Genomic DNA, 18482 nt, shown 5'->3' with positions numbered 1-18482 from the left:
GGTAAGAACACATGGACTCATGGGAAGGAACAACATACTGGAGCCTGCTAGAGGGTGAGGATGAGGAGATAGAGAGCATTAGGAAGAATGGCTAATGGATGCTGGGCTTAATACCCAGGTGATGGCATGATCTGTGCAGCAAACCACCCTGACACATGTTTACCTATGTAACAAACCTGCACAACTTGCACATGTATCCCAGAACTTAAAAGTTGGAAATTTTTTTAAAAAGAGAAAAAATTAAAATTATATTAAATAATTCTAGCCTATGTGCAAAAAAGAAAACAAGGTATTTATGTAATTGAAACACATTTGCAAAAAGGCAGTGAATGGACTGCACAATAAAATATATACATCTGAAATTAGTGAGCAGAAAGAAAAATAAAGGCAATCTCCCAAAACAGAGAAAATTTATGGCCGGGCACGGTGGCTCACGCCTATAATCCCAGCACTTTGGGAGGCCGAGATGGGTGGATCACAAGGTCAAGAGATCGAGACCATCCTGGTCAACATGGTGAAACCCCATCTCTACTGAAAATACAAAAATTAGCTGGGCATGGTGGCGCATGCCTGTAGTCCCAGCTACTCGGGAGGCTGAGGCAGGAGAATTGCTTGAACCCAGGAGATGGAGGTTGCGGTGAGCCGAGATCGCACCATTGCACTCCACCCTGGGTAACAAGAGCGAAACTCCGTCTCAAAAAAAAAAAACAAAAAGAAATAGGAAATATGAAGTTAACTTTAAAGACAAAGAAAACCACCCAGGTGATCCAACCTATGTTCATAAAATGTGTAAGAAAGATGTTGTAGGGATACAGAAGAGGGGTCAGGGGAGAAAAAGAGAGAAACAGGAAAGAGGAAGGAAGGAAAGAATATAATGGAAATATAAACCTTGTCAATGTAAAAACAATACAATAAACAAAATTAGTGCAAGGGAAGGGAGAAGTGGAAGTAAACTCCCATTTTTGTGGAGAGTTAATAGATGCTGTGGATCTACAAATCAGTCCTAAAGTAAACTACCAGAAAAAAACTAAAAATAATAATATAACTAACACATTTACGAAATCAAGAAGGAAAAACAGAAGTTGGTTAAATGTCTTTTGTAAATCACTTATAAATCACTGGGTTAATGTATATGGACTAAAGTTGATAAATCAAAAATTTTAAATTATAATGTCAATTCCAGAAATAATAAAGGGCAATGTAACCACTTCTGGGGAGTAGGACTAACTGAAGAGAAAGTAGTAAGGAAGAGGTCTTCACTTCTAATTTTATACATTTCAGCATTTTCTGATTTCTCTCTGCATATATACACATGCATTACTTTCAAAATGTTTTTAAAAAGTAGAGTAATTTAAGAGTCCATGAATACTGTCTTTGATTCCAGAAATGCCTCTAAAAATTATATAACAGAGCACTTGGTGAAGTCTAGGTCCTTCCAGAATTGACTTTACCAAGTGCTAACATTAATGTGTCAGCTTTTATCAAAGATTGCTTTGAAAAACAAGCATAAAGAATATTTTCTTGTTTACTGTAAAACTGTTGTTGAGGGTACTGTTTATGCATGAGTCATCTCACTGTATAGTGGTCCTTGAGTGAATCTCTTTTAATGTCAGTGCTAAATAAAGCTTGCTTCTGCTGGGGAAGGGAACAAAAAATGGGAGGGGGTTTCTATGACCCACCTTAAAAAAGATGGATTCTAGTTTTTATGGCTAGCCTTGGAGGAAAAATAAAACTGAGAGACCAGAGGACAAAAAAGGTTAAAAAATAAAACAACTCTTTTGTTTCTGAGACTACTTCTAAGACCGTCATTGTAGAGTATTGTTTTCTGAGTCTCATCACTGCTATGCACAAGCGACTTTGTTCAGGATTAAAGGGGTAAAAGATGAAGATATAGTCCTTTCCTTCAAAGATTTTAAGCATTAAGCCTAGAAGAGAAAATGAGGTAGAATACAAACAACTATAGAACAATGCAATATATAATAAATGTCATGAGACAGAAAATATTCTATTTAAATTTTGAGGAGACACTGGACGTGAGTAGAGGAAAATAAGGAAAGAAATAAATAAGCAAAATTTGGATTTGGCCTTAAAGAAGTATTACAGTTGATAGAATGTAGCAAAAATACAGGTGAGGAAAAATCACTAGTCATAGTATGTCTGAAAATATAAGCTGCTTACATGAGTAAGAGTTAAGATTGAAAAGTATTTTGTGGCTACAACAATGACAGCTTGGACTGCCTAGCTAAGGAATTACAACTATATCCGACAGGCATTAAGTAGTCACTGAATGATAGGAACAAATTCTGAATCTAGCAGTTATACATATTTCTAAATAAAAGCAGAACAAGACAAAAGAGGTAGAGGTAAAATACCAAGATATTATAATCATCTAAATAATGAAGGCCCACACTTAAGACAATGGCAAAGTAATGAATGAATTTAAGATACAGAAGTAGAAGAAACAACTGAAGAGACAAGCAATAGTCAAATAAAAGTGACCAACCGATTTCTAGCACAGGCAGCCAGGGGAAGGATAGCTTTTGGAAACTTAGAGAAGTCAGGTCTGGTATATTAGTCATACAATTTTAAAACCTGTTCATTTATTTATTCAAGCATTTATCAACCATAAGCTATATGCCAGTTGCTAGGGACATAAAGATGAGTAAGATCTAGTTCCTGTCCTGAAAGTAGTAGAGACATATGTAACAATTAATTACCATATTAAGTGATACATTCAATAACAGGAGCTGCAAAATCAGAGACTAACTTGCAAATCTATCAAAATGGTACATGACCAACTCACTAAATTTATTAATCAAAAATATATCAAAGTAAAATTTTGCTTTAATAGATATATATTCATATATTCAATGAATATGATTCTTATCAAAATTTTATGGATTGTCCAATTTATCAAATGCTGTTCAGACAGACAAGCAACAGTTCGAAACCAGCCTGAGCAACACGGCAAAACCCCATCTCTCCAAAAAAATACAAAAATCGGCCATGTGTGGTGGCTCACACCTGTGGTCCCAGATACTCGGGAGGGTGAGATGGGAGAATCACCTGAGCCCAGGAGGCAGAGGTTGCAGTGAGCCAAGATTATGCCACTGCACTTCAAGCTGGGTCACAGAGCAAGATCCTGTCTCAAAAATAAAAATACACATACACTCAACACATGTATAGTGTGGCAAGTACATCTTCTACAGTCAAAAATAAGTTCCAAATTTCATTTTAACTAAATTCCATTAAATTAAGGTACTTATGAGCCAGGGCAGTAAAGAAAACTTTCACCAATCTGATAAGTCACTGTCAAATTTCTAAAAGAGATAAATCCTAACGATATTATATAATTCTTGTATATCTGCTCATCTTTATGAGGCACTGCAATACTACCTTCAAATCTAAGGTGTATACTGTCATCAAGTACACTGTCCCATGCTTTCCTGATCTTCATTTTTTACACACAATATTTATGCATGTTACACAAATTTCATTTTTGTGATTGGAAAAAAAAAACCAAATATGATAATAGAGCTAGTTTCAAAGAAGATTTCATTAGATAAAATTAAGAGAAGTTGGACATGCATCAAGATAAAGCTTCTCTATTTGTTTCATTAAGGAATTACTTTTTCATTAGTATATTTTCCCACTCTAAATTTTAAATCATTTAAAAGCTTTTAACTAGTTTTCAACTTTGCTGTCAAGTTTGAACTCTGCTGTATATCAAAAGTTAATCATTAAATGTCATATAATTTAAAATTGGTTTTTTAAATAATATAGACATTTGACAATTATCAGCACAGTATATTTTATGAGGAAATAATGTAGAATTAACTGTTTTATTCAAATACCATTTATAGTATGGAAGTATTATTATTTTAAGTGGTCTTTACAAACTACTCTATTTGTTTAAAAGTATACATACTTCTGATGAATGGCATCAAAATTTACCCTTGCCAAATTTGAAAAGCAGAAATAAGAGCTCCCAAGGAATCAGATGCTAAGTGCTGGGATAAAGAGATGACGTCTAAAAGGTGCCCCTACCTCTCCCTATTTTTTTTTTTTCTGATTTTGAAACTTGGAAGCACTGTGGTTTGTATACCACTCCCTATTTCAACACAATGAGACCAGACCTAATTTCTATTACACTAATGAAAGATGACAGAAAAACCATATTAGAGTCATCATTTAGTAACATTAGTTTTAACAGAGACTTTTATCTTGATAGTCAAAAAATATTTGGAAAGTTATTTAGTATATTTAACTCAGCAAAGTATGCACTGCAAATGACAAACATTGCAGTAGTCTTATTGAGCAGCAATAATCAAACCCCAACTGAAAAACACACAGTGTTGACATACAGTTCAAAGAAATTGTTGCTATATTTCATTACTGTCTATTACTAAATCTGTACCACTGCACTTTTTTTTGAGACAGGGTCTTGTTCTGTCACCAAGGCTGGAGTGCAGCAGTGTGATCTTGGCTAACTGCAACCTCCGCCTCCCAAGTTCAAGTGATTCTCGTGCATCAGCCTCCAAAGTAGCTGGGATTACAGGCACACATCACCACACCTGGCTAATTTTTATATTTTTAGTAGAGATGGGGTTTCACCACGTTGGCCAGGCTGGTCTTGAACTGCTGACCTCAGGTAATCTGCCTGTCTCAGCCCCCTAAAGTGCAGGGATTACAGGCATGGCCCAGCCTGCACTTTTTTTCCTAATAAAGCAATGACTCAAAATTGAAATATCTTGACATTATAACAGTCAAAAAAAAAAAAAAAAAAAAAAGCTAATTAGATCCACTCATCTAGAACCAGTGGAAAGAAAAAAATTTTTAACCTACTGTGATTTCTATCTTAAAATTCTCTGAACTTCATTTTTCCTCAAAATTCTAAGTAAGTAAAATGAGAGATAAAATTCTAAGTAAGTAAAAAAGAAGAAATGGTTTGAGATAAAGAATAAAAAAAAGAAGAGTCTCTAAGGCTATGGGACTTTTAAGTGGGAAAAGTCTGTCAGTCTCTAAGTGACAGAACTATGAGCAACTTTTCTTTTGTGCTTTTCAACATTTTCTGGATTTTGTATAATACATGTGCATTTTATTTCTAATTTAAAAACAATGTAAAATCTGTCTCAACTACCCTGCATATCTTCTCATACTACCATCCCCCAAACCAACCTAAAATTTTAGTCCTCCCACTCAGACCTTCCACTTTTCAGTGTCACTACAAAATTAGATGCCGCCTTCTATTTTCCATTAAATGAGTAAACTACCAGTGTGCTATACAGAAGAATGATGTAACCACTATAGAAATAAATCCCCTTTGTACTTTTAAAGGAAATATTTTTGGGAAAAGGTATTAGAAATGTAAATTAACAAAAACTATATAATTTCATATGTCAAATATTATAAGGGACTTAAAATAATCTAGACATCCCTCATCCTAGGTAACAAATGGAGATTTCTTATCAATGTATTGAGCACCAACTAAGTGTCAAACACAGAGCTAGGTTACGTATGGGTATAAAACTTTAAAGTAAAGCACAGTCTACAGAGGAACGATAAATCTTTTGGGAAGTTTTGGGCAAGCATGTGACACCTTTCATTAGAAACAGTAATTCTTAATGAAGAAATCCTGTAAAAAGATTGTTTGTACTATTATTCTTTGTGGAATATTAGACCATATTAACAATAATAAAACAGTCCTAAATTACAGACTACCAAGTGGAATGTAGAAAACAGTTTTCCTTGCTACGGATGGAGCTAACAAGGAGTGTAAAGTTAACTTAATGTTGGTTAATTACATTTTTGGTCAATTTGTAGAAAGTTTACACAACTATAACATTAGGTACAAAACATTTATAGTTCCATAGAATAGTGTAGTGGGACACATACAGACCTGAGTTCAAACTCAGATACACAATGCACCCATGAGCATTTTACTTAACATTCTTGAACTTAGTTTCCTGACCCACAATATGGAAATAACACCTACCTTATTGATTGTTGTGAAGATCAAGTAAGGTGTATAGGATACTAAGCACAATATCTGATATGTAGTAAATAATTTTAAAATGTTATTTGTACTCTCTTATAATTTTCTTCTAGTACAAATATTATCTATACTCTTCCAGAAAGCAAAAACCTATCCTGTCATCTTTATATCCCCCAATATAGTTTTGGTAGATACTACGTAACTGTTTGCTGAAATTACCCCCTGTAATTTAAGGGTCACTATCTCAACTTCCCACTTAAGCAAGTTACCTCTATCTAATAATATCTGCTGAGAACAGAATTTAAGATTCCCAGACCAACACTTTATTGGACATTTTGGAGAACAAAATGAATCTCCAATAATCAACAAGGTAGCTTTATTAGTACACTGCTCAATATTTGGTTTGCAGTCTACGAAATTATCAGTGTAGCCAATATTTTCATTTTGAGATTCTTTACAGTTTTCATTAATCCAGGTTCCTTAGAAATAAACTTTATTTGGCGTTGCAAAAATACCTAAGTTTTCTGCTATACTGAAAATAAAAAATAGAGTACACACAACAAATTAGTTATGAGATAAAAAATTAAAAATTGCCAATTTTAAACAGCCCATTTTTATTTTTACTACAGTAAATATTCTTCCTTATACCTTGAAATCTCTAGCCACCCAAGTTTACATAGTTTATTAATGCTTCTTTGTTGAATAAGCCTCCTGAATTACTTAAAAACCTGTTGAATAAGCCTCCTGAATTACTTAAGCAACACTTAAAAACATTACTCCATGCCATCACAGTATTAACAAGACAGAACCCTGTCGTTTCAGATTTTCTTATTTTTGCCTTTCCATGACCAAAAGCCTACTTCAGCTCAGGCAGTGGAGTATTTCAAATTCTACAATTTGAAAAAATAACGAAAAGCTGGATATATTTCTAAATAAATACCAATTTCATTAAAGCTAGGTTGTAATACTTAACTTTCAGGGTAAAACAAGTATTCCTGAAATAAGCTATACAGCAAAGTAACAGTTTTATCATTAAATACATCTTAAAACTAGATATAAAACTTCTTAAATACTTAAAATCTGTATGGCAGAGAAGCATTAAGAACTTCATATTAAGCAGTATTTCAGTCTAAATTCAAACAATTTAGAAGCTTTTTAAAAAAGTGATTCTTGAAACAAAAGTTTCAATAAATACTTGGTTACTGTACGCAAAGATTCAGGACCCAATGAAATATAACGTTTGAATAGATGGAAATATTTGGTGAAGCAAACTTTATGACTATTTATCTTTAAATGTTGATATAAGTAATAGTCTCAAACATTTTAATAAACATGCTAAATTTTAAACGCAATAACTTTTATCAGAACTGGGAGTCAAATAAACCAAGAAAATACCCTGGATATATGACAACCTATAAGGTAACACTTAATAAAAACTATTATTTCTATGGAAGAGATTATATTTCAGTTTATCTAAAAGTTTAACTTTAGATGTTCCTCTATTTTAGCCAATTTTCTAAGTCTTCATATTTAAAATTTTTTCCTTCTTTGCTTGCCTCCCTTTTATTACCAAAACTGACAATATTAATTAAAAGATCCTAAACGTTGTATTTTAATACACATGAAAATATATTTTCAGTTCCAGTGCCAAAGTAGGTGTCTTTTATGCCAACTTTCTATAAAATACAAGTACCAATGCCAAATATATTATAATTCTAACACTGCTCAATTTAAAAGAAAAATGACACTATTATCTTTCTCAATCAAAACCAAAGTATGTTCTTCATGTTTCAAGACCAGGCAATGTAAAGTATTTCTGACTTGCCTCAAATCATCTTCATCTTAAAAGCTTATGTAAATTATTTACTATTAATAAAATAGTAAATTCCATTCATTTAGCTAACGTGGTATGCTGTAACATCTGCTTATAAAAGGCTAACTGTAATCAAAATATTACATAGCAACATTTCCAGTTATATGAAATTCAGCTGTGCATTTCCAAAAGAGTCTAAATTTGCAACACTGAATTTGTATAGCGTTGAAATCTCCATTTTTGTGGAAGAAATATCAAGTATTATACCAACGTTTTCAAGCTTATGTCTGACTGCACAAGAAACCAAACTTATAAAAAGATTTATTAAAAAGTGTATTTAAATAAGAAATTTAGATGCAGTTGCAATAATTTTGACATCAAGAATCAATTAAGTTTCTAGATTTACTTTTTAAAAAAAATTAACTGTCCAACCCACAAAAAGAAATGCAAGCATGCTATTTTTTTCTCTTAATTTCCATCTACAATCTTTGAGTAGCTATAAGATAACTATATTAAAACAAAGCAAAATAACTTTTAAGTCAAAAAACAAGCATGAAATTTTAATATCTTTGTTAAAATTCAGATGTAAACACCTCTGAACACTCCCAAGTAATGAAAACCCGTCGGGGTAGCTTAAGTCCCCATGTACACCACAGAGATCTAAAAACAAAATTCGTACCTCCATCATCAAATATTTAGCTGGAAATGGGAAAGAATAATATTGCTACTTGACATGGACTTAACTAAGCGATCTATTTTGTTCTCATCTTTTGCAGACATGTGGTGCCCAATGTTTTCCCTTAGTCGACTGCTTTCTCATTTGTAGACAACTTCTGTAGCTAATCTTTCTCTGGTGTTCAAATGAGAAGGAAAATTCAGCATCTGAGCTTCCGGATCTGGGCAGGGATAGCCGAGAAAGGAATTATGTATCTATCACTTGGTTAAAAAAAAAAAAAAAAAAAGGAAAAGAAAAGACAAAGCCCTCAAAATAAAGAAACACTGTCACCTGAAGAGGGCTGGTGAAGTGAAGTGAAGTAAGCATTTGGTGAGACATTAAAAAAAAAAAAAAAAAAAAACTTGTCTGGGGCTGGAAGTTTTGGGGGCGCTCTTTGTGCGGAGTCTGAGAGGAGGAGGGACAAGAAAACAGCTTGGGAGTCATTCAAAGGAGTTTACGGAGCGGTGTAGGGAGGAAAGGCGGGGCGGCGCCCGGCTGCGCGAAGGGAGGGGGCAGCAGGGGCGTTCGCGGGCAGCTCTGACACCGAGGGAGGGGGCGGTGGGCCGGCCTCTCCGGGGACCCGACGAGAGCAGGCTCTCGCTACAGCAGAGCTGCAAAAATGAGGCCCCCTCTGGTAAGCAGAATCAAACCAAAGCTGTGGCAGGCCAGAGCTTTGGCGGGGGAGAGGGTCCAGCTCCCGAGGGAAGCAGTTCCCGAGTGACAACCCGGAGTTTCCGCACTTAGCGGGCTAGGGACGCGGCGGCAGCGACTTCCCTCGGTCACCGACGCCGCGCGGCACTCTCTCCCAGTCTCCCCCGCCAGCGCCTCTTGCCCGGGCCGCGGCCCTTACCTGCAGTTCCGTGAGCAGAATCTCCCCCCGTTCGGGGTTGGACGCCATTGCGCTCCGCTATGGACTCCGCACCTGGACGCGGCTGCCGCTGGCGAAGGGAGAAGGCGGGACGGGACTTGGGGTGAGGAGCGGGGAGAGAAAGAAAAAAAAAAAACTAGAGATTCATGGAGGCGCAGCCCCTGCTGGAGGAGCGACTTATTCCGTCCGGTTCATCGAGAGCGGCGGGGAGCGAGGGCACTCGTAACGGGCTTCCCCTCGCCGCCCGCCCGCCGCCGCCGCCGCCCGCACCGGACTGTTCGCCTAGTCGCCACCTCTGGGCGACGCCAAGAGTCGCCTCAAACCTCTCTGTGCGGGGCGCTGCGGCCGCTGCTGCAGCTCCTCCTGTCGCACCATTTGGCTGTCACCGCGTCGTAAAAGCGGCCTCACTTGGCGGCTGCCAGCACACGTGACGACAGCAGCCACTGCCTCTCGTCGGGCAGGGAAGGTGGGGCAGAGGGGTCCCCCTTGGCTGGAGCGGCGAGGGGGCGGGGCGGCTTCCGACCCGACTTCGCGGCGTGGGCAGCCATTGGGCCCGGCTGGGGTGAAAATGAGGGGAAAGGACTGGGCTTGCGTCTCTGGGGAGGCGGGAAGAGGAAGAAAACACACGCCTACTTTCCTGCTGCATTTAACGGCCTCTCTGTGAACGCCAGAACTTGGGAGCCTGCTCGCTGTTTTTTTCGGGATATTTTTTTGTTTTTTTGCCCAGTTCCACCTTCTTGCCGAAGCTTAGGCCTAACTTTAACAGGCCCTTTTTAAACCTGCAGAACCAAAGAGCTTCGGGCCTCACATATCCTCTGCCCTCCCCTTGCCCCCCATCAACCCAAGCCAATAATCTTGCCTTTTGCTCGCCCTCGCCCACAGCACGCCTTCTCCACCAGTAAGGTGCGCACTTGGCTAAACGGGTCTGGTCTGTACTTTTTATGAAATGTAAGCGGTTGGATCTCTGGCAACTTTTAATGCACAGCGGTTAAGATGCCTTTTCCTTGAGGCTGAACTACTGTTCCTTGTGCTGGAGAACTCTACAGAGCTAAGAATTAGCTGGTGTTTTGGATTGTTTTAACTTCATTTAAAAGGGGGTGGGACAGAATTATCCTCGGGAAAGGAAAAAAGCCAACCTTCCTTGGCGCGATAAGCATTAAAGTTAACCTGACTACTTAGTAATGTATAGCTAAATAGAGTAAATCTAGTTGTTTGTTTTTAATGACCCTGTACTATTCAGGAATTTCGAAGTCTCCTACAGGTAGCTTTTGTTTTTTTGTCTGAGCAGTGAATGGATAGGTAAACACGTAACTTTTGATTTTTTGAAGCTGCAGTACAGTTCCTTTGTTAAAAGCTACCTGGAGAAAGTAGTAAGGGTAGGTTAGGTTAGTAGGTTGCTACTTAGGAAGGGCATTTGTTGACATACATCTTAGGAAGTATATTAGGTACTTCTACACTCCATGTAAGATCTGTTGGCCTGATGCTAGGACTTACGTTTATCCTTTTGCCTTCTCAAGTCTCATATATCAAGTCAACAAACATTTATTCAAGATCTGGATTTTTGTGGGCACATTAACTCATCATATGTGTAATAAAGAATTTTTCTGATGTGTACTTCGCAACTCTTACAACTATTTATATATCTAATGCATTGCCTTGGTTTGTAATGTATTAGAAACATGAAATAACACTTGGAAAGCCCGGGATATAAATACCTTTCCTGGTAACTAAAAGCCAGATGGTGTCTTAGGCTTTGGAGTTACAGCAAGGATTAAGAGTCCTTATCCGACTGGCCCGTGGTTCACTCCTGTAATCCCAGCACTTTGGGGCGGCCAATGCGGGCAGATTATCTGAGGTCGGGAGTTCGAGAACAGCTTGACCAACATGGTGAAAATCTGTCTCTACTAAAAATACAAAAATCCCAGCTGGGTGTGACTTGAAATATCTAGCTTACATCCTATTATAGTAGGAAAAAATGAATAGATTTCTTAGCTAATTAGAAGCAAGACAACACTATTACTTAGTGACAGAGATGGGCACTATCACCTAAGTCTCCTAATTGCCTTCGTGTTTGTTTTAACCTACACCGTGACACTATGGTAACTTTAAAATCTAAGTCTCACTTAAACTTAAAGCCTTAAACTCTCTTAAATTTTTACCATAGACTTTAAATTTTACATACTTCTAATGTTAAAACAATGTTAGTAATTTAAAAATAATTTTCGTTTTAGACAGTCTTACTCTTTTGCCCAGGCTTGACTGCATTGGCACAGTCATAGCTCAATCTCAAACTCCTGGGCACGAGGGATCCTCCTGCCTCATTCTCTCAACTAGCTGAGACTACAGATGCATACCACTGTTGATAAGGATTCTTAATTTTACATTTCTTTTTCTTTTTTTTTAAAGACGGGGTTTCACCATGTTGGTCAGGCTGGTCTTGAACTCCTGACCTCGGGTGATCCACCCACCTTGGCCTCCAAAGTGCTTGGATTATGGGTGTGAGCCACCGCGCCCAGCCTTAATTTTACATTTCATATGTAAATTTAAGCCACAAATATACAAAGTTTTAAAAGTTATGAAATTATTTTCTGTGACATGGGTCCATGGGGGAAAAAAAAAAGAAAAAGGAAGGATTTCTGAGATTAGCTGTGCTAGGGAAAGTATTACAACACAAAAGGGAGGCCAACAATATTAAAACTACTTGATAATCTGAAATATGTGATGATTTAAACAGCCTATTATTTTTTTTTAAGCTAAAATTTACTACCCAAGTCACATTCTCTGGGAGAAAAAACGTAATAGGACATGGATCATATTTAGCAGACTGAAGCACACTTGAAAAACTTTTAATGGAAACACAGATTGATTCAGATGGATTGTATTGGTCCCTATTTACAAATCTTAAATATAGTTCTCAAGTTGTGGTCTAATTTACATTAACAATAAAAAAGAGAAGAGTTAGAGATTAGAGTCTATTTAAGACATCAGAGTCCTTAAAAATAACTGAATCGAATCCTTAGTTGTGTGGGTACCTTTAGAAATTTTTCATAAAGATTTTAAAGGTCTTTAAGAAGTAGAAATGACCAACAATTTAGAAATAGTTTATATTAACAATACATAGAAAGTGTTATCTTCTTTTTTTATTAAAGATAAGATGTTACAGGAAAAATTCTAGAAAAGCTAACAACTGTTTTTTTCATTTTCTGTGCTTTTGAAACAGATATTCAGATAATATGGGCCCTCTTCCTTAAATTTCAAGTGAAATGAGACAGGAACTATATATCCAGGGAAAGGGCCAGAAACCTTTATTTTGTGAGTCACATTTTTTATTACCTCCCATTGTGTATTTCCCTTTTGTCCTTCCTTGATATTTGTGAACTGTTCACAAGTTCAAACTTGTCCCTACAGTGTGAAGGAAAATCAAAATGCAAGAGATTTGTTTTGTTTTCCTTTCGTTTTTGTTTTCCATGTGTGTTAGAAGAAAAAGCCCACCCCTGCTTCCAAAAGATTAGAACAAAGTAGCAGTGGTAATCAAAGTAAGAATGCCTAAGGAAAGGTAGAACTCCAGAGGACAGAGTAAAAATTACTTGGTCACCACCCTTTTCTTCCTTAAGTAACCCCCTTGTAGAAATCATTCTCTTGTATGCTCTATGAAGATAACTTGGAGAACAGAGTTCTTAAGATAAAGTTAAGAACATAGAAGAGTTGTCAGCTATAGTGATTACAGTAGCTGCTTTTTAGAATGTCAGCTCAGTCCACATCCACTTGACTGAGAATTCCTCTTATTCCTAGAGATACCTCTGAAACCATGTTGACTCTGCTTAACATAGCTTTTCCAGTAAACTGATTAGATCACTGATAGACCATATCCAGGTTTAACCAATCAGATTTTTCCTCTAAGACTTTGGAAACAGATCATTGGAATTTCTAATCAGTTGGCAGCCCTAGAGTGGCAAGGTGTTGTAATTCTATGGATTGGATAGCCATTTTCTGCCATGTGCACAAAGATGCAGAAAAACTCTTTGAAACGAGAAAAGAATTTAATTCTTCCTGTCACTGGGAACATAATGGTTAGTAAAGCATACCTGGTCGCTGTTGTCATGTCACCAAACTTGTAGTTTGGTGAAACCAGTACAATGATAAGGTAAATTCATAATACTTTAAACATAGGGCAGAGCAGACAATCTTTTCCTGAGTACTTCACACTTAAGCTGAGTTCTCACAAGTGTGTAAATGTTAAGGCGGGGAAGGTGTAAAGAGCCAGGGAGAGAGAATAACATAGATAAATAAAGGGGGAAACTTTTATAATTACTGCATAGCTAAACAGGCTATAGCAAAGAGATGGGGGAATAAGCAAGAGTCTGTAGACCATATGTATCAGGGTAGGCTAGGTTATGCTGAGTGACAAAATACTCCAAAATCTTGTCAGTGGTCTCTCAGAAGGTTTATTTACCTCTCGTCCTACATGCTCAACTTGGCTCTGCTCCATGTCATCTTCACTCTGGACTCAGGCTGACTGAGCAATCTATCTGAAACATTGCCACTATCATGGCAGAAGGAAAAGTGGTAAAGCATGGCTCTTGAAGTGTAGGCTCACATTTTTTTCTCTTTTCATCAGCCAAACCTTTGCCATGCCTGAGAGCAACAAGGGGACACAGACAGCAGTATCACAATGAAGGGTACTGAATGTGGGTGAATAGTAGTCCAGTTCCATGTTTAAGATTTTGAAAGCCAGGCAGGGTGGCTTATACCTGTAATCCCAGCAACTCAGGAGGCTACGGGAGGAGGATCGTTTGAAGTTTGGAACTAGAGACTAGTCTTGGCAACACAGCAAGACCCTCTCTCAAAAAACAAAATTTTAAAAAGATTTTGATGTTTTTCCTAGCAGTAATGGAAATACCATTGAATGAATTTGTCATTTTATACAAGTCACTCTGTCTGTAATGAGGAAAACAGTTTTGAAATGGTCAAGAGTTGATTTGGGGAGAAAAATTAGGGGAGCATTTTAGTTTTCTAGGCAAAAAAGGGTGGGTAGTACTTTAAAGTGGAGTCATGGCAGTAGAAATGGAGAGAAGCGAATAGATTTAATAGATAGGAGAATCTAGTCGTGTTCAAAGAGAAGCAGAGCTAAAAGAATATGTGGCCTCAGGATGGCAGAGGAAATATAGCAGATTTGGTTCCCAATGTCTTAATAGTTGCTGGCTCCAGTCTTCCAGGAAGTCCAGCTACTCTATTCTTTGTTCTTGGGTTCCTTGTGTTCTCCTCATAAATTTCCCTTCCTGCTTAAGCTTGTGTGTGCGTGTGTCTGTGTTTAAGCAACAGTCATAACTAGGCTGTTAAGCCCAGGAGATAACCATCAGAGAAAGCGTGACACCACAGTCCTGCCTACAGCTTACAAGTAGATAGGACCAGCAACACAGTTTAACTTCTTCCAATGTCTCCGTCTCTACCCAGTCTGCTTATTGTTCCCAAAGGATTCTGACACCAGCAAATATACAAATTATAAGCAATGAGTACATATTAGACCTCATATGAACATTCCCATAGTACTTTGTTTATACATCTATTTGGGCAATTTCTTCTCTGTGTAGTCATTGCATACAGTCTTGCTGTCACACTAAACTTCAAGCCACGAGAAAAGGCCGGTGTGTCTTAAGCAGCCTAGTATAGTATCTTATATAGTAGATATTTGTGTGTATATGTATGTGCATTTCTGTATGTATTATAGAAATATAGGCTGTTAGCTAGGGACTCCATGGCCCTCAGAAAATTAGGTAAGCTTGCCTTGAGGGCCCAGTTTTGTAACCTCTAAATTCAGGAGCCTCTTTTCTCCAAGTCCAGTTTTTGAACCCTGAAAGGTTATTCTCAAATACTTTCCTGCTTCTCTCTCCCTCCTCATATATTCCCACAACCCTCCTCTGTCACCTTTGTTCTTTGATTATGCCTATATTGATATGGACCATAAGAAGCTAAGCCCATAACTTTTAACTACCAAAACCTTCTGTCCTCAAGCATTTCATGAATTCATACCAAACATTTAAGAGGGGTCACCCTATAGGATCTGATGCCTTTCACCCCAATGTTGGGTCTATTGCTCTTTTTCCACCCTTAATACATTAACAAGCAAATCCTGCTCCTTTCCCTGCTATAGTTTGATCATACTCAGATTTTTCTGATTCTCAGCTGTTATCCCAAATAAGATTATTTGGACATTTCTTCAAAATATATAAACTGTTATTTTGAAAGGGGTATCAGAAAATACCATTTTTATAACTTGGTACATAATAAATTGAATGAATGACAAGGTTTTGAATTGTATGTATTTGAAGTAGTGAAAGTGTTTTAGGCTGGGCATGGTGGCTCACATCGGTAATCCTAGCACTTTGGGAGGCTGAGGCAGGTGGATCACTAGGTCAGACCAGCCTGGCCAACATGGTGAAACCCCATCTTTACTAAAAATACAAAAGGGGTGGTGGCAGGAGCCAGTAGTTCTAGTTACTCTGGAGGCTGAGGCAGGAGAATCGCTTGAACCTGTGGGCGGAGGTTGCAATGAGTACAGATCACGCCACTGCACTCCCACCTCATATCAAAAAAAGTAAAAAAAGTGTTTTAATTACTATTGAGAAGTGGAACCTAAAAAAATTTTTTTTTTAATTTTACTTTAAGTTTTGGGGTACATGTGCAGATCTTGCAGGATTGTTGCATAGATACACACATGCCATGGTGGTTTGCTGCCTCCATCCCCCATCACCTACATTAGGTATTTCTCCTAATGTTATCCCTCCCTGATCTCCCTACCCCTTGCTATCCCTCCCTAGCCTCCCATCCCCCAACAGACCCCAAGTGTGCATTGTCCCTCTCCCTGTGTCCATCCATGTGTTCTCATTGTTCACTTATGAGTGAGAACATGCTGTTTGGTTTTCTGTTCTTGTGTAAGCTTGTTGAGAATGATAGTTTCCAGATTCATCCATGTCTCTGCAAAACACATGAACTCATCCTTTTTTATGGCTGCATAGTATTCCATGGTGTATATGTGTCACATTTTCTTTAACCAGTCTATCATTGATGGGCATTTAGGTTGGTTCCAAGTCTTTGCTATTGTAAATAGTGCCACAATGAACATACGTGTGCATGTGTCTTTATAATAGATTAATTTATAATCCTTTGGGTATATATCCAGTAATGGGATTGCTGGGTCAAATGGTATTTCTAGTTCTAGGTCCTTGAGGAATCACTATACTGTCTTCCACAATGGTTGAACTAATTTACACTCCCACCAACAGTGTAAAAGCATTCCTGTTTCTCCACATCCTCTCCAGCATCTGTTGTCTCCAGGCTTCTGGGCCTTTCAAGTGGAATGTTGGTGCTGTGTGTGTTGTGTGGGGGTGGAGGAAAGTTTGGCTGGCCATGTCAAAATGGAAAAGAAATATAAGTATGAATATATTTACATAATAAACATGACCATTTTACTCCTAGTGCTTCCTTTAGAAGAAACATCTTCTGTAACTTAAAATAGCAGTAAAAGTCAATAGATAAAAAGAATATTGACCATACCAAACATTTTAAAGGGTATGATTGGGAAAGATGGACAACAGGGAGCTTGCTTTCCCTACCATCATTTCTTCTACATCCAGGTATCATTTAATAATGCATATGTACTATCTAAATTAGAGTAAAGCTAAACTTTTCTATCAAAGAGGACCCAAAACACTATGGCTTGAAGAACACTGAAATTTGTGTCTTTCTCACATAAAATGACTGCACCAGGAACCCAGGTTTTTTCTGTCTTACTGATGTACATTTTCTAAATTATTACCACCCACTGTGGCATTATTCTCAGCTTCATGATTGAAGCTGGGTGAAGGAACTCCATGATCTACCTCATGTGAAGGAAAAAGGAGCATGGAGGATCATATGTCCAATGTCTTAAGGTCCAGCTCAAAATTACACATTTCTGTTCATACTCCATTGTGAGAATGTAGTCACTTGGCCATACCTAGCTTCAAATGAGGCTGAGAAACGTCATCTCTAACTGTGTAGTTACAGACCCCACTACAACTCTTCCTAAAGGAGAGGGACAGGGTGGATTTTGACAGACAATTCACAGTATCCACTTTGTAGGTATTTAGTCAATCATTTAGTCAATGATTTTTGCCATCGATAAAGCATTCTACTTCTTAGCATTTAAAATATGAGCTTCAGAGCAAAGGTATTATTTGTATCATTTTAAAAAAGACTATAAATTCTTAGAACACTTCTTCCTAACTTGAACCTTCTAAGAATCCAGCTACTGTTCTGTGAGAAGTCACAGCTTCATGGGGAAGCCATATATATAGGTATTGTGGTCGATAGTCACAGCTGAGCCTAGCCTTCAAATCATCCCAGCCGAGTCACCAGACAGGCGAATAAAGACCAGTTTCCCTCTTGGTAAGAGATCTTCCATTCTCAGCTCTTCCAGCCTCCATCAGTTCAAGTTGCTTTCAGCTGTTGGAGGCATCCTATTTGAAGCCCTAGACGTCATGGAAAGAGACGAACAAGCCCTGCTATGCCCTGTACAAACTCCCAAACCATAGAATTTGTAAGCATAGTAAAATGGTTGGTTGGTTTGGTTGCGGGTAGTGGGGACAGAATAATAGATATACATAAAATAAAAACATGGCAATATTTAACTAGAACATACATTTCAAGTCAGATATTTAAGTAGCCCCTCTTCTCAAACTTCCCATTGATAGAACTTTTTGAAATATTTAAATTATCTAAAGTGAGTGATTAAAGACAGGTTAGCTTGGCTGGGTGGCTTATGCCTGCAATCCCAGCACTTTGAGGGGGCAAAGCAGGCAGATCGCCTGAAGTCAGCCTGGCCAATATGATGAAAACCTGTCTCTACTAAAAATACAAAAAAAAAAAAAAAAAGGCATGATGGCACACATCTGTAGTCCCAGCTACTTGGGAGGCTGAGCCAGGAGAATCACTTGAACTTGGGAGGTAGAGGTAGCCATAAACTGAGATTACACCACTGCACTCCTACCTGGAAGACATGAGAATCCGTCTCAAAAAAAAAAAAAAAATTTAGCTTTTATAATTCATTCAC

General features: G+C 37.8%; 1 protein-coding gene and 1 long non-coding RNA gene across 11 annotated transcripts in view; one reads left to right on the top strand and one right to left on the bottom strand.

Moving 5' to 3' along the window:
- The window catches only part of PKN2 (protein kinase N2), a 170372-nt gene extending 160631 nt beyond the window's left edge, over positions 1-9741 (bottom strand). For 8 of the 10 annotated variants that reach the window (XM_035252056.3, XM_035252058.3, XM_078332366.1 and 5 more), the window contains exon 1: positions 9374-9741. In XM_035252056.3, coding sequence (XP_035107947.1) covers positions 9374-9421 — 48 coding nt within the window. In that variant the 5' untranslated portion in view covers positions 9422-9741. Of the gene's footprint in view, positions 1-8487; positions 8705-9373 lie in introns of all 10 variants that reach the window. The other 2 variants (XM_035252057.3, XM_078332367.1) reach the window with 1 other exon arrangement.
- LOC144577038 (uncharacterized) overlaps positions 9084-18482 on the top strand; it is a 42081-nt gene continuing 32682 nt past the window's right edge. Inside the window, exon 1 of the long non-coding RNA XR_013520238.1 lies at positions 9084-9157. This is a non-coding gene — a long non-coding RNA (uncharacterized LOC144577038). The remainder of the gene's footprint in view (positions 9158-18482) is intronic.

This window comes from Callithrix jacchus, chromosome 7, assembly GCF_049354715.1.
Source record: "Callithrix jacchus isolate 240 chromosome 7, calJac240_pri, whole genome shotgun sequence".
NCBI classification, from domain to species: domain Eukaryota; kingdom Metazoa; phylum Chordata; class Mammalia; order Primates; family Cebidae; genus Callithrix; species Callithrix jacchus.
Note: the sequence above shows the minus strand (reverse complement) of the source record. Positions and strands in the feature narration are given on the sequence as shown.